This window comes from Triturus cristatus, chromosome 6 (assembly GCF_964204655.1).
Source record: "Triturus cristatus chromosome 6, aTriCri1.1, whole genome shotgun sequence".
NCBI classification, from domain to species: Eukaryota; Metazoa; Chordata; class Amphibia; order Caudata; family Salamandridae; genus Triturus; species Triturus cristatus.
In genome coordinates, this window is record NC_140589.1 from 1800439735 (window position 1) to 1800461447 (window position 21713).

The 21713-nt window shown below is 48.6% G+C and overlaps 1 protein-coding gene across 1 annotated transcript; it reads right to left on the bottom strand.

Moving 5' to 3' along the window:
* Positions 1–200: 200 nt before the first annotated feature.
* On the bottom strand, positions 201–18058 carry LOC146822035 (olfactory receptor 1f45-like). The gene is made up of 2 exons (XM_085609416.1): positions 17931–18058; positions 201–1163 (listed from the first exon to the last, which is right to left on the bottom strand). The coding sequence occupies exon 2, from the start codon at positions 1146–1148 to the stop codon at positions 201–203; it is 948 nt and encodes a 315-aa protein (XP_085465542.1). The 5' UTR covers positions 1149–1163; positions 17931–18058.
* Positions 18059–21713: the final 3655 nt, after the last annotated feature.

Sequence of the window (21713 nt, forward strand, 5' to 3'; positions counted from 1 at the left end):
CCTCTCTGTGTAGTGCATAGGAGTCGACGTTCAGAACTTTCGTTCCACCTCTCCCACCTCCATCACTCTGCATTTATTTATTTAAAAACGTTTATTGGCCATCTGATGATAAAGGTTCTAGAAAATCTCAGAACAAAGTAAAGTAAAACAACACATAAGATGGACCCTGCAGCAGAAAGACAGATGGATAATTTCAAATTTTATTTCCTCAAGAAAATATTTCGTTTTCTCAGGTTTCTAGCCAAAGCGCTCTTGACTTCCTTGTTTCGAATACTGTAGACAAACGGGTTCAACATGGAGTTCACCACGCTGTAGAACACGCTGATGACGAGGCCCTTCTCCAAGGAAAAGGCAGATGCTGGGCGGATGTATGTGTATAGCACTGGGCCATAGTTCAGAGTCACTGCTGTCAGGTGGGCAGAACAAGTGGAAAATGCTTTGAATCTCCCTTCTCTTGAAGGAATCCTGCATAATTTGGCAATGATGAGGATGTAGGATATGGTAATGCAGAGACATGGACTCAGCAGGATTAAGGCTGTCTCGATCAGCTTAAGGAGCTCATTTGGGGATGTGTCTGAGGTGGACAGTTTCAAGAGTGGTGGTAAGTCACAGAAGTAGTGGCGGATCTCATTGGATGCAGAATATGACAATCGTGCTGCCACAATGCTGTGTGCTGCTGAATGCAGATTGACGATGACCCAAGACCCGGCCACCAGTTTCACTTGGACTCTCTTGCTCATTATCATGAAATAGTGCAGTGGTTTACTGATTGCCAAGTATCGATCCACTGCCATGATTGCCAACAGGAAACCTGTCATGTTACCTAAGGATAAAAAAAAGTACAGTTGCACAAAACACCCATAGAAAGATATGGTTTTGTTTTCCAAGAAGATGTTGGCCAGAAGTTTTGGGACTGTGGAAGTCGTCAGGCAAATGTCTACAAAAGATAAGATACTTAGAAAAAAGTACATGGGCGTGTGGAGTTGAGTATCCACCCGGATAATAAAAATAATGGTGCTGTTTCCCATCAGAGTCACCAAATACATCAGTAGGAAAACCACAAACAGGATTATTCTGTGCTCCGGAGGCTCAGAAAACCCTAGAAGGATAAATTCAGACACCGTACTTTGATTCCTTTTCTCCATCATCTTCAGAGCTTGGACCTTCAAGAAGAACAATGCTTTGTTTATTGAGATACCATCAATGAGCCCCATACACATTATGATATTAAAAAAAAAATGAACTGCCCATGTAACTAAAAGGATTTAGGAAGCCCGCCAACGTAAAAAAACATTTTTTAGATCTTTGAACTACTTTTACGGCCATGAATAGAGAAGTAGAAATAATCCCTGAAGTTGGATTGACAAGGAGATGACGAGTCAACAAATTAAACGCTTCTCAGTTAAATCATATGACTCCAGGTTTAAGTAGAGACATTTAAGAGAATTAAAAGGCAGCATATCCAAGAGAAGGATATGGCAAGAGTAACAAAAAAAAGCCACCAATTATAGTTGATGTCAAGAACAAATCAACACAAAGCGTCTTAAAAGGAGAAACAACCAATTGTGAAATATGAAGAGGTGTAACGAGAGACCATTGAGTAAGGAAACAAATGAAATCAGTCAGTGAGGTCACAAAAGACCATAATGAAGCAAGTGAAGTTTGGAGAGATATTGTAAAAGACAGAATAAGCCAGCATTAGGAAGACAACTATTGATGACACACAGGTGAAGAGGAATGCAACGAAAGGAGAAAAGATAAACAAATATTGGAGAATTGTGGGATTGACTATCAGACAGCAAAAAGAGACAAGAGAGAAAATAAAGGGTGGAAATATACAGTGAGAGGTTACTGAAGATGGACATTAACATTAATTAATTTCATCCAAGGGCAAGAAAGGGTGGAAAAGAAGCAATTCATGTGTGGATGAATTTGGCAATGCAAGGAGGGAGGGAAAATACAACTGTTATTTAGAAAGAAAGTATTGAGGGACAGGTTGTTTTGAGGAATGAGAAAAGAAGTCAGTTGAACGAAAACAAGACAGTAGGACAAGAAGGAATGAGAAGGATGGAGGCTAAGATGAGAAACAGACATGTTCCACAGGGATGCTAGGAAAGTAAAAGGTTGGGAAAGCCACAAAGAATGTGAGCTAAAGAACACCAGAACAAATAAATTAACAAGTATATCAAGTAATAATTTAGAAAAAGTGGGAGAACTAAGTGTGGCTTGAACTGAAATGCCATCAACACAACAACAGGTGAAAACTCAAGAAGACCCTTAACATCTAAACTGAAAACAAAGTGAAGCAAGAGAAAGTCAAAAAATAGGGTCATGAATACGGAAAGTAACATTTTTACTTTTTGTAATGTACAATCTAAATTAAAAGAGAGAACACTTTGAAAGGAAGTGACAATGTTTGTAATGCTAGATTTTTTGTAACACATTTTAAATAATCTTACTATTTAAAGATACAATACATACTTGTATAATTTTGACGTAGTTCCTATCAACTTAACCTTTGGTGTAAAGCAATGCAAGCCCTGTAATTACAATCTTGCTCCACATGCAGTGCATTCACAGTTCATATTTTCATCGAAACATTATGGACCTCATTCAGAAAATCCTTTTATGATAACATGAAGTGGTACTCTTGCAGCAGTACTTCACATACTCATAAATACAATTTATTGAAGCATGGATGGAGATGTCCACCTACGCCTGCCCTTTTTTTATGTGTGGACTTCTCCGCCACCAGTGTGGAATAATCCACACATGTGGGTCTACTTCTTTTGAGTAAATATGTGAGCGGCAAAGGGAAGTTACAGGAAAATGGAGAACATTTATTACAAAATGGAAGGCAGAAAGGACAAATTAAGGTGAGACATGCAAATACAGAAACACACATACAAAAGGATAAGTCAGTTGCTGAATTGGATTTAGTCAGATATATATGCCTACATGTAGGCATAAATATATGTGTGTAGATATTTCTGCCTGTAAAGTACCTTTCTTAATTGCGCCCTCTATACATAAAACTTAAGCAGCATCAGTTAATTGGTATATGGATATATTTTATAAGATTTGTTGAATGACTTTATTCGATATAAAATATCATAAAAGTATGTACATTATAAGGTCATCCTGAAAAATCATTATGATACAGCATAAACATTAAAAAGTAGTGATGGATAAAATATATACAATTAAAAGACCATAAAAACACTTCATATTATAGCAGGGACAAATGCTCATATATCTCCAATAGCCACACTCTTATGAGATCTTAACAGTTTAGTGCGTATCGACCAGGCACACCCCAGAAATTTGGCTACCCCGCACACCGCCACCAGGGAAGAGACATTGGTTAAAAGGAAGCAAAGTGCCACCCTATAATTCCCAAAGCCCAAATTCCTGCAAATAGGGCTAAGCCACTTCCTCCTTGCAGCCCTATAAATAGGGCATGCAAAGAGGAAGTGGGGAATAGATTCACTAGGGGCAGAACACCCGGGGCAGTCAGCAGATATTGGAGTCCGGCAATTCCAACCTGCTACCAGAGTGTTGAGTGGGAGAGTCCCAAACCTAAGCTTCATATAGAGCGATCTATCGCGGGGGCATTGTATATAGTCCAGATATTGCTCGCATTTGGCCACCAACTTATGTTCAAGAAACTGGTTAGTAAGAGTACCTCGGTTGGGATTTCTAGCTTCCTCTCCCTTCATCCAGACCCAGTATGCTTTTTTGATGATTTGCTTTGCCGGTGGGGTCTGATTGAGCCAAGCCTCTCCATAGCCAATGTCTGTCACCAACCGCTTTAAATTACAGATCCATTTGATCTTGTTGCCTGTGTTTAGCTTAATAATCTCGTCCAAGGCATCAGCATAGCTAGCCAGTTCAGGGGTGCGTCTCAGGCGGACCCAAAAAGGCAGTGGGCGAAGTCTTGCAATGTCCCTAATAGAGTGTTTACCCAAATCCATACGAAGTGGTAACAAGGGGGTGTAGGGAGGGAGAGAGACCAACCCTCTCAAAAAGTGGTTCTCTGATTTCTCCAAGTCGTATGTATTCTCAAACCCCCATAGCTCCGCCCCATATAATGCTGTAGGTAGGGCCTTCCCATCATAAATCTCAAGGGCCGCGACTATTGGTCTGCTGAAGGAGAGACGCTGTTTTCTTAATATAACGCCCGCCACCCTCTTGTGGTTGAGAATCATTTTAGCTAAATGGTCATTCCATTTCATCGTCTTGGTGACCCTAATGCCCAGATAATCAAAGGAGTCTACGATATCTAATGGCGTGCCATTAAGTAGAATATCTTTCTTAAAATGTTTGGAGGGGGATAGTGTCATTAATTTTGTTTTGGAGGTGTTGATTACTAAGCCCCGTGCATCACAAAACTGGCTAAACCTATCGAGTAGCTTTTGGAGACCACTTGGGCTTTTTGACATCAAAAGGGTGTCATCGGGGAAAAGGAGGGTGGGAGTTTTCTTCCCTGCCAGGGCTGGGGCATCTGATGGAACCTCTCTCAAATAGTCAACCACCCTGTTTATGTAGAGAGAAAACAGGGTTGGGGCCAGCACACAGCCCTGGCGAACTCCCCTGTCTACCGCCACCCTACCTGTCAGCTGGCCCTGATTGCCCCACCTAATTTTTGCATAATTCCCCTCATGGAAGCGCTTGATGATATCAAGGATCAAAGGTGGAAAGCCCAAATCGAACAGCACCGACCAGAGTTTGGAACGAGGGACCAGGTCAAACGCGGTCTTAAGGTCAATAAAGGCCAGGTATAGACTACCTTTCCCAATGACAACCGCTTTCCAATAGATCGTAAAAAAACCGAAAGACCTGGTCCATCGTGCCCACCCCATGTCTAAAGCCCGCCTGGAAGTGTGAAAGCACATTAGCTTCATCCAACCAAGTCCTGACCCTCATAAGGAGGACCCTACCAGCCACCTTCTGGATTACATCAATTAGGCTTATCAGCCTATAATTGGCAGGCTCCTCCCTGTTCCCCTTCTTGCTATCTTTGCTGCGGTCCATGTCGTGTATCCGCTCCGGTGTGTAGTACCAATATATTGACACTTTGGTGAACGTTTCAGTCAACCCCATATGATAAGCCGAGTGTCTAGCCCTATATGCGACCTGTTCCCATTCCTTGTGACTCAAGGATCTGCCCAGCTCTCTCTCCCAGCGCTCCCTCCCCAGGTTATAGAAGTGTGAGGAAGGCGGCTGAAGAAACCGGTAAAGGTCGGTGATAAGCTTTGTGTCGGACGTGCGAGAGAGAAGCCAACGCTCATACGGGAGGAGCGTCCTATCGGCCATCTCACGCACCTGTGGGTGCAACGCCCAGTGGCGGACCTGCAAATAACGCAGTCTGTCGCTCTCCGGGAGCGCGTAGGCTTGGCGGAACTGCGGGAAGGGGATGACCCCCTCCGGGTCGTACATGTGGCACAGGGCCCGGCACCCCGCCACCCGCCAGTGAGTGAAGGCCCCTTTCTCCAGTCCCGGGGAAAAGTCAGGGTTGTCGATCAGGGGCGCAAGCGGCGAGGGGAATGTTGTCAACCCGTGAGCGGCATTGGTAGCGTCCCAGACCCGTAGGGGGACTCTCGTGACGAATGAAGCGTATAGGTTCGCCGGCCGGTGAGCCCGGCGCAGGAAGGGGACTTCCTGTAATGGCCTGCCCGCCACCGCCTGATCCTGAAAAACCCAATGCTTGTCAGATTCCCACTTGCTCCACTCCACAAGGTAATGGAGCTGCGCTGCCTGAAAGTATTTGCGGAGATCTGGAATCCCCAGTCCCCCGGCCTCCGGGGCGAGCGTAGAGAGCACCCTCTTCATCCTGGGTGTCCTACCCTGCCATATGAAGCGCATCAAGTCGGACTGCATCTGTCGGATCCAACCGGCAGGCGGTTGCAACGGTAGCGCCCTAAAAAGGTACAAAATCTGGAGTAGAACTGTCATTTTAACTGCCGCTATCCTGCCCAGCCATGAAAGGGTGCTACGGTCCCACCGGCCTATCTCCTCCCGGACCTTCTTATAGTATAATTAGCAGTCACCATAGCCGGGAGGGTGGGAGCTAGTTGGATCCCTAAATAGGGAACCAAATCATTTGACCAAAGCATTGGGAAACGACCCTGCAGGTAGGTCTTGGTAGCGGGCGCGAGAGACACATCCAAGGCCACCGACTTCCCCATGTTCATCTTGAAGCCCGTGACCGTGGCAAAGGAGTTCAACTCCTCGATACACGCCGGTAGGGCTGAGAGCGGATCCTCCAGTGACAATATGACGTCATCAGCATAAAGGCTGACGGCATGGGTAAAGCCCCCAAACTTCACCCCCTGTACTGCTGGGTTGTCGCGTATCCTCTGGGCAAAAGGCTCCATGTAGAGGGCGAAGAGCAGAGGTGACAGCGGGCATCCCTGCCTCGTTCCCCTCTCGATGTCAAAACTCCCAGAGCTATATCCATTCACTCGCACCGTCGCGGATTTGTAGCAATTGGGAATCATAGTGCGGAATGTATCCCCTATACCCACCTTCAGCAACACCCGCTCCAGATAAGGCCAGTGGACACGGTCGAACGCCTTCTCAGCGTCTACCAGGAGCAACATCCTCTCCCCGGGAATCCGCGACGCCTTTTCCAGCAGGTGAACTATTCTTTTGGTATTGTCCACTGTCTGCCGTCCCGGGACGAAGCCCGCCTGGTCCGGGTCAATAAGGTTCGGTAGGTGTGGGGCCAATCGGGCCGCTAGGATCCTGGTGTATAGCTTGAGGTCTATATTCAGCAGTGATATTGGCCTGTACGAGCCGCATTGCACCCTGTCCTTCCCCGGCTTGGGGATAACCGAGAGAGAGGCTCGCAGCAGGTCCGGGGGGATGGCACCGGGCGCGGAGAACGAGTTGAAGAGGCGCGTGAGGAGCGGGGCTAAGGTTGCACAGAATGTTTTGTAAAAAAGGGATGTGTAGCCGTCCGGCCCCGGGGCTTTGCCATGCTTAAGATTAGCTATAGCGGAGATCACCTCCTCGACACGAATGTCCCTGTCTAGGTGCTCCGCCTGCGAAGGTGTCAAGCAGGGGAGCGAAACCGAATCCAGGTACGCCGCCATCGCTGGTTTATCCGGGGGCTCCCCCGCATAGAGGTTCGCATAGAACGTGCGAAAGGTCTCCGCTATATCAGCATCTTCCGAGACCTCTACCCCCGCGGGGTCAGAAATCGCCTACACTAGCTGCCACCGTCGCGCCACTCTGAGTCTATTCGCCAGCAACTGGCCGCACCTGTCTCCCCCGTGTAATAGGCGTGGCGCAAGCGCAACGCAGCGTACTCCGCCCGATCCATGTCCAGCGCCGCCAGGAGCTTCCTCGCCTCCTTGAGTTGCCGCCAGATACGGGGGGCCCCTGTTCTACTATGTATGTGTTCAAGTTCGCTAACCCGTTGGGTGAGTTCGTCCCTCTTTTGCCGTCGGTCTCGGTTGTCGGCCGCGGAGATCGCTATAATTTCCCCCCGCAGTACAGCCTTCAAGGCAGCCCATTGGGTCGCCCGGGAGGTCTCGGAGTTGTCATTATGGGCTAAGTAGTCCCGAATCGCGTCCGCAACCCGCTTGACCACCTCCCTCCTATGCAGTAAGGTGTCCCGCAAACGCCAGACCCTCGGCGGACAGGTAATCGGTGGCAGACAAAGCTCAGCGGAGACCGAGGCGTGATCAGATAGGGAAATCACCCCTATCTCTGTCGCGGCGGTAAGCGCACGCACCGGGTCTGTGACCAGGAGATGGTCTAACCTCGCATAGGTTTTATGTGCGTGGGAGTAATATGAATAGTCCCTATCCGTGGGATGCATATAACGCCATAGATCGCGGAGGCCCAGCTCCACCAGGCGCGCCCGACACCCGGCCGAGAATTCCCCCGTCTGCGGAAAGCGAGTCGCTGACCTGTCGAGTGCGGAATCAAAGACCATGTTAATTTCACCTCCGAGGACAATATGCCTGTCCTGCGTTGCCGCGACATCCACCAACGCCGAGTGGAGACAGCGCTCCTGTTGTTCGTTGGGGCTGTACAGGGACCCTACCGTGAAAGGAAGCCCCCCGACTCGAAATCTGTACACCAGCAACCGGCCCCTCTGTTCTGCGTGCTTATGGAGGATCTCCCCCCGAAAACGCCCAGCCACCAGAATCGCCACCCCCGCCGTCTTAGTGTTGCATGATGAAAAGAATTGTATCGGGAATTTGTGGGAGCGCAGTCGGTGGCAGTCCCGAGGCACCAGGTGGGTCTCCTGGAGGAGGCAAATATCTGCTTGGGTGCTCTCCAGTAAAGACAACACCGCTCGCCGTTTAACTGGGTTATTGAGACCCCTAACATTCAGGGTCACGATCTTAAGAGTGGTGGGTGGCATAGTGGGTGACAAAGAAGGAAGTGCTGAGCCTCCGCGTACTCGGATGCCGTCTCAAAGAGGCCGCCGCAGCGGCCCGTACCCCTGCGATGCACTGGACGTCCCTCCCTCCCCTCCCGGTTCCCCCCAACCCCCGGATCTCGCTCCCAGACCACCCCCCATCCCGCACCCACTAACAGGCCCCCGAACCCCCACAAACTCACCCCCCCAACGAAATACCAACAACCCTTGAACCCCTTGCACCCTCCTCCCCACACCCAACCCCAAACGCTCACAAACCATAGTCCCAGTCGAGTCCCAGAGGGACAAGTCCGTGGTAAAGTACCTGAGTGGACGTCCAGCCAATGTCCCCTCCCTGCGACCCCCCCCACTCCCCCCCGATCCCCCAAACCTGCAAGATGAAGTAGGCTGTGATGATCTCCCCCCAGTGTGTTCTTATGCCGTCACTGCAGTGTCACTGTTGGCAGTGTCCCTGGCGACCTCGAGCACCGCGTCTTCCATGCCGGCTCTGACTGTAGAAGAGTCCGGCCTTCCGGCCCGCCCGCGGGAGCGCCGCCTTGACACTCTCTGCCAGCCATCTCTAGTCGAGCGCCCCCGGCGTGGCGTGGACCCTTCTTCCTCCGTTGCGGTAATGCCTAGGACCACACATGTCTCTTGCAATGAGCGCAGTTGATGCATGGCGCCGTTCCACCGGAAGATAAGACGGAAAGGGTGACCCCAGGCATAGGGCGTCTCGTGTTCCCTCAGGAAATCCGTGGCAATCTTGAAGGCCTTGCGTTTCTGTAGGGTAATTGCCGATAAGTCCTGGAATAAAGCGACAGGGTGGCCGCGAAAGGTCAGAGACCGTCGCTTCCGTGCCTCAGCCAATATGCGTTCTTTAAGCGGGAAATCCGGGAGGAAGGCCAGAATGTCCGGCGGCGGGGCCGACGCCTGTCTCGGCGGTCCCACCCTGTGTGCTCTGTCTATCCGAACACAGAAGTCCTCTGACTCCCCCAGGATCTCTCTGAACAGGGTCTGTAGGTAGCCTGCAATACCGGCTCCCTCCTCCGAAGACGGCACTCCCCGGACCCGAATGTTGTTCCTCTGGGACCTGTTTTCGAGGTCCTCGTTGTGTGCCTGGAGATCTAGCTGTTGGTCCCGGAGGCGCAGCACCTCCTGCTGTAGCTGTTCGATTTCTTCGTCTCTCCGTTGGCTGGCGCCCTCCACGGTGGCCACCCGTTCCCCCAGGCCATCCACCTCTCTCCGCACCTCCCGCACCTCACCGGCCACTTCCTATTTCAATGTTTGAAAGTCATCTCTGAGGGAGCTGAAGAGGGACTCCAGAAAGGATCTAGTGACCGGCGGTTCCACGTCAGGTGCGGTCCGTGAGCCCCCGGAAGAGCTCGGCGATGGCTGCCCCTTCTCCGACCTCTGGTGGTTCTTGCCGAGCATCTCGGGGAGGGTGCGATCCCCCTTTTTACCGCTTCTGCCACTTGCCATTGCGGGGAGAACACAGGTCCGCCAGCCGTCGCAGTGCCTCGCTCCAATCCCTGGCACCGTACCCCCGCTTCCCACCGGATGCACGTCGCCAGTCTGTGCGGGTCAGTTGGGCGCCGTGCGGTCACATGTTCTGGGGTCCCGCCAGTCTATGCCACTTGTCTTCGGCCCGTGCTCGCCTCCGCCGCACCAGGCCCGCTAGTCTCCGCGGTTTCAGGGATGTCCACCCGTCCGGTCGTAACTCCCTCACTCCTCTGGGGGCGAAGCCTGGCCGCGAGGCCCCCTCTAGCTTGGGGGTTCCGCTCTGCAAGCCGCTGATGGAAGGAGTGACCACTCTCCTTATTCCAGGGGCTCCGCCAGGGTCTTGGGTTCCCTCTCCCCCAGCCGGGCCACCTCGGCAGCGCCGCAGCCCTTACCAGGCGCGATTGCGTCCGTGCGCTGCGGGGCTTCTCCGCCGCTCGTCCTCTGGGGGACTCGTCCCCTCCGCTGCTGGGCAAATGGTCTCCACCAGTCCCCTCGTCCGAGTCGAGCCACCAGGTTCCGCCGCACCGCCTTCACCCCACGGGGCACTGGGGCCTTCCTCCGTCCTCGACTAGTCCCTCCGTCGCGTCTCCGCAGCAGAGATGTCGGCCGCGGCGGTCCACCCCAGCGGCAGCGCCTTCATCCCACGCTGGCCCAGGTGCCCTCGGGGCCTCCTGTCCCCAGATCGGCCGTCTCGCCGTTCGCGCTGCGAAACGCTGTGAAAGGGGTCGAAGCCTAGAGCCTCCGGGCCGTCGGCCTCCACTTGCACCCCGGTCGCTGCTGTGCCCCACTCCGCACTGGCTCGTGCACGGACGTAAGGGTGCTCCGCTACAGGCCTCACCTCCGGCCCAGCTCAGGGATGCGTCTCGTCCCGCCTCCAGCCGCCTCCTCGAGCCTCTTCACGGCGCGGCTCTCCCCGCGACGCAAGTGCAGACTATACCACCATGCGGAGGGGCTTTGCGTGGTGCGGTTCCGGTCCGCGCCCCGGCTGCGCTACACGGGTCGTTCCGCTAGGCCGCAGGTCCCGGCTCCGTCCCAGCGCCGCTCCCGGCCTCCGCCGTGTCTCTGGGTCCTGGCTGGACTTATGCGGCCCACGAGCCGTGAAGGTGTCGTCGTCCGCCTGCCACTGCTACCATGCCTGTTTCTAGCAGAACGGGGGGAGATCCTGCAGAAACGGGCGGTTCAGGGGCCAAAGGGTGCGGGAGCTCGCAGAGAGTGCGACCGCTCACCCCGCCATCTTGGCCACGCCCCCATACTACCCAGTTTAAACAAACATTTAGCCAGATATGTAGTCCCCCCGCTGGTCGGCCTTTCCCTGTTCTTATAGCTGGAATAAAGTGGGTGGCAAACCCAGGCTTGTGGAGGGGCACCGTGCTCCAAGTCTCCTGGAACAAACAGATATCTTGGCCGTCTTTAAATGTGTTCCACTCAGGGAGCAACAGTTTTTTTGTAGCCCAGCAATGTTCCAGGAGAGGAAACGTAGTGACCCTTGAGTGTTATCCGCAATTCCAGTACCTCCTGCAGTTATATCGCTGTTATGGACAACCGGTGAACTCCCCCGCTCCTCTTGCCCTGCCCCCCTGGGATTTAAACAGGGGGCTATATCGTCCTTTTTCCCCCTCTTATTTTTAATATCGGGAGCTGATAGTGAAGTTTTATCCAGTCAATCTACTGTGCTTAAGCCTGACTCTATTTCTTCCCCATCTGGTGACCATAATGGAGAGTTGCGAAATTGAATAGCCGAAATTCCTGGCGGAGAAGAGCGAAATTCAAGTGCCACCAGATTTTCGGCTATTTCAGCATTGAATAACTTAATCTCGATGCAGTCTATCCACGAGCCTTCTTTTTTGATCCTCGTTACCTTTGCCAGATCCTCCCGTATTACTGACCTACAGCCCCTCACATATCTTATCCAGTGGATTACTTTATTATGGAGAGATTATTGGCTTTCATTACTGTGGGGGCTCATAGGTTTTGGGACCTTGGTCATAAAGATTGTGGAAATGGAGCCCCTTGTAAGTATGTTGCCCTTATTGGGCCCAGAATAAGGCCGAACGGACTGCTCTTCCCTAATCATAGCAGTACGGTCACATTTGGCTCCCGGGAGGGGTCGGTCTAATATACCACCTCTACTGCCCTTGCTAGAACCCAAATCAGGGTGTAGTTTAGATTGGCTGTGGGGGATGGAGTTAGCATTCGGAAACCAAGCTTGGGACCCCTGAGCTTTCACTAATCCTCGCCCAGCCTCTTTGGAACTCTTTCTCACCGAATCCTGACATAGGCTAGTACTAGTCGATTTGGGGGGGGGGGGGCTGGGCCAGGAAGTCTATTCCCAAGCAGATCCACCTTCTCCCTCAACAAAGCCAATTCCCTTTCAAGGGATTCCACTCTGTCGCAGGGCGTCATTCTGGGGGCCACATATACAGCATGTCAGTGAACTGGCAGGGGGCTTAGCCATCCCTGCTTTACTAGGGGTGGAAGTTATACTAATCTCTGCACTGAGATCTAAAACGGCATACCTATTAGAACAGGGTAGTTGAGCAGACATACATTCACTAATAGCATTTGCAGAGACGCTTGAATCTGCATGTTTTTGTGGAGATAAAAGCCCAAGAATGCTCTCCACTGGACTATGTCCCTCATGAGTAGAAGATTTATTTGATGGTTTCTTGGTAAACATTGCTGGGATAACTCTCTCGTGTGGATGAGCCAGTGCTGACACATCCACAGGCCGATTTCCATCGATGACTAAAGTGGTATCAATACTGGTACCCAAGATCTCCTCACAGTCATTCACAATGCCCTCGATCCTTGTTAGGACACAGTTACTAGCAGTGTGGGCAAATTTTTGGCTTTCCTCCCTCTTTTACTTGTCAGTGGGCCCCCACCCTCAGTTAACTTCCTCTTCCCCATTATGATTGGGCCACAAAAACCGGAGATAAATGCACAGTCACAAAGTCACAGTAATCCGCAGGATAATTTGGGCTGTAATCTAAACCTGGATAAGCAGCAGTACTTACAGGCGTGTGCTCCTACTTCAGATAACAGAGAGTTTGCCCAGCCCGGCCTCCTCCGGCCTCTGACGGGCAAGGACGGGCCCCCTCTTGGCCCGGGCTTGGGCCGGGCGTGGCCCGCGCACGTCCTGCGCTGCGGGGCACCAGCGGCTCTTTAATGCTCCCCCGGCGCTGCCTACTGACATCAAAGGCAGGCGCCTGGGGTGAGCGTAGGGCTGCTGGGAAGTGTAGTTCTCGCTGGCCGTTCCCCTCACAGCAACGAGCAGGTAAGTTGATGGCAAACTTTCAATCTGTAGCGCGTCCCGCGCTGCGGGGCACCAGCGGCTCTTTAATGCTCCCCCGGCGCTGCCTACTGACATCAAAGGCAGGCGCCTGGGGTGAGCATAGGGCTGCTGGGAAGTGTAGTTCTCGCTGGCCATTCCCCTCACGGCAGACCCGCTAGTGGCGGGGAAGAAGACTGCTGGGCCCCTTGCTGGCCGTTCCCCTCACGGCAATGAGCAGGTAAGTTGATGGCAAACATTTCAATCTGTAGCGCGTAGACTTCAAAACTCTTTTTATTGTTGAATTCCTCGTCAGCTTCAAATATTTTTAGTTCACCGATAGTGATCTTAAAAGAATTACGGTCCTTGTCACTGACATTAGGACAAATTCTAGGGCCCGATTTCGATGTCGGACGGACTGGAGTCTGTCTGACATAGCTCTGGAAATGGAACCGAACGACCTCCTGTCGTCGGTTCCAGCCCAGCTATTAGGATGCGACTGAACCCTGTTCGATCACAATCCTATACTATGGGAGCATACATTCCGAACGTGTCTGGTCAGTTGGTGGAAGGTCAGGCATTTGTTGATCTCTGCTGGTCCTTCGTTGTGTAATGCTTTGTAGGCATGGGTCAGCATCTTGAACTGGTGTCTCTTCTGGATCGGGAGCCAGTGTAATTTCTTGAGGTGGGGTGTGATGTGGGTCCTTCTGGGGAGGTCGAGGATGAGTCTTTTCGCTGTGTTTTGTGTTATCTGGAGTCTCTTCAGGAGGCATGTTGACTTGTTTCTTCATTGATAGCTTGCTGTCCAGGATGATGCCGACGTTGCGGGCATGGTCTGTGGGGTAGGGGGCGGGCCAACATGCATTGTTCCATGGTGAAGTGTTGTTCCCACCTCGCCATGGAGCGTGTAAAAAAAAGGGTTCGTTCTGACAGATCATATTACAGCTAGGCCTGCATTAGTGAGAACTGGTTTTGCAGGGGCAGAGCTTGGCCTTGGGTAAGATGGCTGTTGTGAGAAATTGGGTTGTTGGTTGAGGGGATGTAAGCCTTCTCCTGCAAATACCACAATTCTTGTCAGTGTGAACCACAAGAGCCACCAAATTACCCTTTGCTTAACCCTCTGGTAGCTTGGCGCAAAAGCAGGCAGGCTTAACTTAGAGGCAATATATAAAGTATTTATGAGGAACTCAAAAACTAATAAAGTGAAAACACAACACAAGGGGGATCCCACACCAAGTAAGAAAAATTAAGTAAAATGTTATAAATTATTTGCCACCAAAAATCCACTCAGTAGAACTGGAAAAATGCAATTTCAAAGATTTAAGGTAAGTACAGCACCTAAAAGCACAAAGTGCCACTCACAGTTATCTGGTTAAGTGAGACCAGGTGAAAGTCACGAGTTCAGGCTGACCACGATGAAGCGAGCACAGGCAAGATACAGGAACCAGGTTAGTTTGGCTGAAAACATTACATTCTCAAAGTTCGGCATAAAGAGTCCAGTTCATGGTGGAGGAGGCCACAAGAAGCAGGGAGAGCATTGCAGATGGCCGTCACTGTAGCACAAAGAGCAGGCCACGTGTCGGAGACGGTCATAGGTGTTGCGCAAAGATTCTGTCGGGTGTCATGATGATCATTGCAGCGGCTTCGCGTTGATAGTCACTATGGACTGTTGATGCTGTAGCACAAAGTCCAGATATCGCATTGCCGGACGTCACTGATGTCCTCTGTAGCGCAAAGAACCGGGTTCACCAAATGTTTGCATTGTCTTGGGCTGCAAGATGTTGGCGCGAACAGACGTGCTTGTCATCTTGAGGAGCCCAAAAGTTTAGCCAGTAGGTAATACTTGCTATAGATTACGTACTGGCGATAGCCAGTAGGTACTTATAGTTTGGACCAACGTTTCCCATTGACAAAGCGTTTTTGTTTTGCTAATAATTTGAAAAACACTGAAAAAACGAAAGGTTACAGGGACATTATAGTTAGGTTCACCTTTTACCCACACAAATATGTATATATAGATATAAAGGAGAAGCTCAGGCACTTTACTGCTGATTAGCAGGGGTAAAGTGTACAGAGTTCTAAAGCCAGGAAAAATATAGGGTCCAACAAAAGGCAAAGCCTCAAGGTTGACCACACAGAAAATTCAGATTTCCTACACTGGCCACTACCAGCCAACAGCTAGGTTAGACTAATCAACCCCTAGATTAAACTCTTGCTCAGGTGATAGAAAATGAACAATTCGCCACCTCTGAAGTGGCACTTGTCTGTTCCATGCCCTTCGGATACTACCTGTACCTCTCTGTCAATATGTTCCCTAGCCAATAGTGGGTAGCTCACAGGTGCATCCCAGTAGGCAGACATTACGACCATGGCCAACAAGGTGATGTGGCCGATTGTGCCATCTTGGTCAGACATCTGTCCCCAGCCCAGGCAAGCTCTAACCAAAAGGCTATGAACTAACAGAGGCCACTGGTACATGTCTGTCGCAGGAACCAAGCCCTTGAACATCTTCTGCCAAGTGGAGGCTCCAATTTGGAGCACAGGGTAGGCTCCCTTCCAGCCACGGAGCTGGCAAGGAGTGCCCGACTTGCTCCTGAGGTCGATTCAGCCTTTTTGGTATCTCAGAGTGGGACCTACAGAGTGAGGACTTCTACCACTGTTAATTTCACCATCTCAAGTTTGACACCCTGAAACTGTCAGCTTTGCTCAAGGTCCGTACTCTAAGAGTGAAAATGTGCCTGGCAGCACTGGACTTCCTGGGTGAACACCTAGTCCCCCTAAGTGGTGGCACACTTCTGGTGGTGTTATGTACAGGTTGGCCTGGAGAATGTTTCCTGCCTGCTGTCTCTGAGACAGCACATGTTCTATCTCCAGGTCAGAAGTGGCCTCATCATGGTCAGTTTTGGGGTGCTCTCCTCTCAAACCAAGTAACCCCTGACCCTCTTATCCTCCTACTGTGGATGGCATCCACCTCCTATCAATTACTCTTCGCATGGACTTCTGTACCCTCCACATAGGGATAATCTCCCTAGGAATCTGTGCTTTTGGGGTTCCCATGAGGGCCATTCTCCAGGCTGTCTTCTCACCTGTGGCAGTTCATTGCCAAAGATGCAATGAATGGGCACATGGGGACTGACAATGACCTTCCTTTGGAAATGTACCCCTCCCTTTCTAAGAATACCATGGCCATTGGGTGGACATACTACTGCCCATGGGCTTGTGTTACCCTAAAGACCTGTCCTGGCAAATGCTGTTTAGGGGAAAATAGACTTGCTACCACCATGGTCTGGCTGGCACAGTTATTACACAGAGCAGTGATAAACACCCCTTTTACTGTGACTTCCTGCAAGTGATCACCAGCTTACTGCCTGGGCTGACCTTCCAACTAAGGGATACTAGTGCATTCTCTACCCTCTCCTTCTGTGAATAACTCTCCCCTGGGACTGCCTGAGCTACCCCTGTGAAGTGACCATCTGTGAAGGGGTTTCCTGGGACATGCCGAGTCTCTCTTCTTGCGCCCTGATTGGAGACGGTCATATTATTGTGATGGGGGAAAAGGTGTCCTTGTCTTCCCCCCATCAAAACCTTCCATAGAGTGCTCTGAAGAGGTCTGGGAATACCTCTCTTGATAACTCTTTTGGGGCCCTTAGTGCATTGTCTCTATATTATCCTGATCTTTCCCTTTCCTCTGTGGGAGGAATGTGAACTACCCTTCCTGTGGTCACTCACTGTTACCTTCTTTAGCACTCTGTTCCTGATAAGAGGTCAACTTCCTACCCAGGCTCTCTGGCGCCTATTAGGTGCTGCACAAGTCTAAAACAATTCCTTAAACTGTGCTCCTTTATAAGAAAATTATATATCCCATCATCATCTTCTACGTTGCTGCCCTTCACCAAACCATCCACTGCCTTTTTAAAAAAAATCACACGTTCCACCCTGGACTTGTGTGACAACTCCTGGATATCCCTGCATTTAAAGCAATACTTCTCAGGGGTCAAACTAAACTTACAGATAAAGGCTTCCTTCATGAGGCATACTTCATCTGGTCAGCTATTTCTAGAGCCAATATGGTATTCCTCCCAGCAATGGGCATGTGCTTTCACACACTGGCCCCCAGTCTCCTTCTGGCACCACCTCATATGCTGCAAACCACTTACCTGTGTAATTTCTCATCATAGAACTAGGTGCTAGGTATTTTGGGATGTGGACTGTTTCGCCTCTACTAGCCACTTCATTTTCAATTGAACCATCATCACTGGACTAGGAGGCCCTATGGGACCTCACATCCATCTTGTCTTCTGACTCCTCTCATGGGCCACATTAGTCTCAATACCAGAGTCGCAGAACTTTTTGTGTCAGAGACCTCAACCACACGTTCACAGACTGCGGTGTATGTAATCTCCGCTTAGTGTGGTTCGGTGGATAGGGTCATCATCGGGTCTTGTCACTTGAGTGTCCTGTTCTACAAGTGACATTAAAAAACCTCCACCAGGAGGGAGACTGACTGGATGTTGACAGTGGTTAGTGGATTAAAATGATCTCCTATCCTTTAGGTGAATCTTTAATTGGGGGAAAAGAGTAAGATAGGGATAAGTCTAAAAACAAAGCGGTGTTTAGTGGATGAGTCACTGGTCAACAGCACCTAGTGGTCGGGCACACATGTTTCAGCCTGGAACAGCCCCTCTGGGTCTATGCATTCTAAAGGACCAACAAAATATAAATGGAGGCCTTATACTTCAAGGCTCCTGGGATTGTGTGTAATTAGTGAGTAGAAGCACTCACCCGTCTTCGTCAGTAAGCACCTTTTGCTCCAGACGGAAAGTGGTTATAGGTACGGTCTTTAGGCCAACAACTGTGAGGGAAACAAAGGAAAATTAAATGCATGATAAAACTAACGTTGCCAATTTCCCAATTCACCCAGTGTGACACTGAAAAAACCATGGGCAGCGATGTCGCTGGTGACGGCATGGTTACCTTCCTATAGATATGCATTATGAAAGTAAGATATAACCAGGGGGAACAGGGTCACTGCCCTGCTCTCACCCTTGGCAAATGTGCATAAAGAACAGTGAGGTAAAGCCTAGTGCTCTCTCTGTTAAATAATAATGATAGTGTATAGATAAATCATCTCTGCATTCAATATTGGCAAATATGCTGGCAGAACTAGGGGACAAAAGTGTCTCTTAGTAATTTAAACACGTGAAATGATGATACTGGGCTGTGTGAGGAAACCAGAATGGTGTAGGGGGTATTATATTATTAAAAGAAAACAAAAACAAATGTACTGTTACCTTAAATATGCATTCCATTTGCATCATAGTGTGGAGAAATATAGGACAAGGGGTTAAGCCTGAAGGGAAAATTAAATAAGTAAGGCAACAAATCCATATGCACTTTTAAATTGAAAATTAAACCATATAGGGGTGAATTCTGTGCTCTTTGTCAGTTGCACTTACTTGGCTATAAGCCATCCTGCACAGTGATGTCATTTGAGATGTCATCAGTGATGTCATCAGTGATGTCACTGACCATGTCATAAGTGATGTAATATGTGACGTCATCAGCAGTGCATTGCGGGGGCGCGGGTTATAGTTATCTCTGCTAACTATAACGGACAAATTTCTCTGGTTTTGTCCAACTAACTATAACGTCCCTGAAACCTGTGTTTTTCAGGGAAAAAATATATATATATATATTACCTACTGGCAGTCGCCAGTAGTAGTTATAGTTAGGACCTATTTTCCATAGGAAATCCGCAACATTCTATTTGGAATTACGTTGGCGTCGATTGATGAATCTTTGCGAAATTTTCCAAACTTTTGGCCAGCTCTGGTCCGTTCCTATCCTGAAAATTTCACGGTGATTCGTCAAGCGGGGGCCGAGAAAAAAGGGGGGTCCCAAAACGCGTTTTCCCCATGCATTTTCTCATAGGACCTGTTGACGCAGCTACAGCCTGAAGTGCTGAATGGAATTACACCAAATTTAGCAAAGAGGTAGTCCTCATTTCAGACTCGTGCCTTTTGCTTAAATGGTGTAAATCCGTTCAGTAGTTCCTGAGAAAATCAAAAGTAAAATCACATATATATCTGGGCGGAGCCTAACCACACATCTCATCGTGAGATCTGATTGGCTGTCAGTACTTCATCCAAAAAGTGTTGGCAGCCATCTTGGGACCATTATTCATGATAGCACCTCCTTAAAAAGCATTGCAGTTAATAGAAGGTTTTAAGACTTTAGTTACATTATAAATCATTTGTTGATGGTACCATACTCATTTTAGGAATTGTGGTGTGTTCTAAGGTGATTTTACCATGTGAAAAAGCCTTCTGCTGTGATATCATGAATCATGTTTGGGAGAAAACTATTTTCTCATGCTTTTCCCGCAGAGGTTTGGAAGGTGATCTATAAGCTAAACTGAGAGCATATTTTCTGTAAATTCACATTATCTTTCTCAGTCATGTGAGAATGAAGTCTGATATTCTCAGTAAAACATGTACATCCAACAAGGGCAGAGACTGTCAGTTGATTCCTTTGTGTTCTACTTCAGCTTCCCAGAGTGTTCTAAAGAACAACTAGAGTGCTAACAGTCCTACTTATGACAAACGTATGGCACCTGAAGCCATCTTGGTTGGAATAAAGTGGTAACTCTTAAAACATTTAATTTTAAAAGGAACTAAATGAGGGGGTTCATTTTGCCATAGAAAGTATGATTAGTGCTGCAGAAAGAAAAATTAGGGAACATTTTGAGTGACTTCTCAAATCCTCTTCTATTTCATTAAAAAAATTCTGACATGCAGACTGAAACATGCACCTTCAATACCAGCAGCAGACTTCCCTGGTGAGCAGTAGCTTTACTACAGTGATCTAATAAGCAACTAGAGTGCTAACATTCTGAATTTATGGCAAATTTGTGACACATCTGAATGCCTTCTTGATGGAATCAAAGTAAAAAACTGAAAGTATTTCCTACTGAGGAGACTGTAGTAAATGAGGAAATTAGGAAACATCATAACAAATAAGTCTCCCAAAATGGCCACCAGAGACAAAAGAGCCCAAATGTAACCCAAATATCACCCAGATGTAGCCCAAGTATAGCCCAATGACAGAATGTCCCAGAGTGTTCTAACGAACAACTAGAGCGCTAACAGTCTTACTTATGACAAAAGTATGGCACACCTGAAGCCATCTTGAATGGAATAAAGTGGTAACACTTAAAACATTTAATTTACAAAGGAACAAAATGAGGGGGTTCATTTTGCCATAGAAATTATGATTAGTGCTGCAGAAAGAAAAATTAGGGCACATTTTGACTTCTCAAATCCTCTTCTATTTCATAAAAGAATTCTGACATGCAGACTGAAACATGCACTTTGAATACCAGCAGCAGACTTCCCTGGTGAGCAGTAGTTTTACTACAGTGATCTAATGAGCAACTAGAGTGCTAGCATTCAGAATGTATGGCAAATGTGTGACACATCTGAATGCCTTCTTGATGGAACCAAAATAAAAAACTGAAAGTATTCCCACTGAGGAGACTGCAGTAAATGAGGAAATTAGGAAACTTCATAACAAATACATCTCCCAAGATGGCCACCAGAGACAAAAGAGCCCAAATGTAGCCTAAATATCACCCAGATGTAGCCCAAGTATAGCCCAATGACAGAATGTCCCAGAGTGTTCTTAAGAACAACTAGAGCGCTTACGGTCTTACTTATGACAAAAGTATGGCACACCTGAAGCCATCTTGATTGGAATAAACTGGTAACACTTAAAACATTTAATTTAAAAAGGAACACAATGAGGGGGTTCATTTTGCCATAGAAATTATGATTAGTGCTGAAGAAAGAAAAATTAGAGCACATTTTGAGTGACTTCTCAAATCCTCTTCTATTTCATAAAAGAATTCTGATATGCAGACTGAAACATGCACTTTTAATACCAGCAGCAGACTTCCGTGGTGAGCAGTAGCTTTACTACAGTGATCTAATGAGCAACTAGAGTGCTAACATTCAGAATTTATGGCAAATGTGTGACATATCTGAATACCTTCTTGATGGAATCAAAGTTAAAAACTGAAAGCATTTCCTACTGAGGAGACTGCGGTAAATGAGGAAATTAGGAAACTTCATAACAAATAAATCTCCCAAGATGGTCACCAGAGACAAAAGAGCCCAAATGCAGCACAAATATCACCCAGATGTAGCCCACATGTAGCCCAATGACAGAAGTGTGCAAAAAACTTTTTTTTTGTGTATTTGCAGTTTTATATAGTGCAGACTTGTCAGGTATTGGAGTGCTTTACATGAGCATTGGTTACATCACACAAGATCAAATTCATTTTGGTTGTAGACATGGGGAGATTAAGTGATTTGACCAGAATCACAGAATGTTGAGCTGAAGCAGAAACTCCAACCTGGTTCCCCAGTTGCAAAGTCTGCAGCTCTGGAAGTAACACCACATCCTCTCCCCTAGGTGCAACATTTAATCAAGTGGTCAAGTGGATAAAAAAACATAAAGATTACAAACAATTTAAAAGTTCTTTGTCGTTATTTGAAAACTCAGAAA

What these genes read in the sequence shown, in the direction of transcription:
- LOC146822035 (XM_085609416.1), bottom strand. Translation starts at nt 1,148, where the DNA reads ATGATGGAGAAAAGGAATCAAAGTACGGTGTCTGAATTTATCCTTCTA.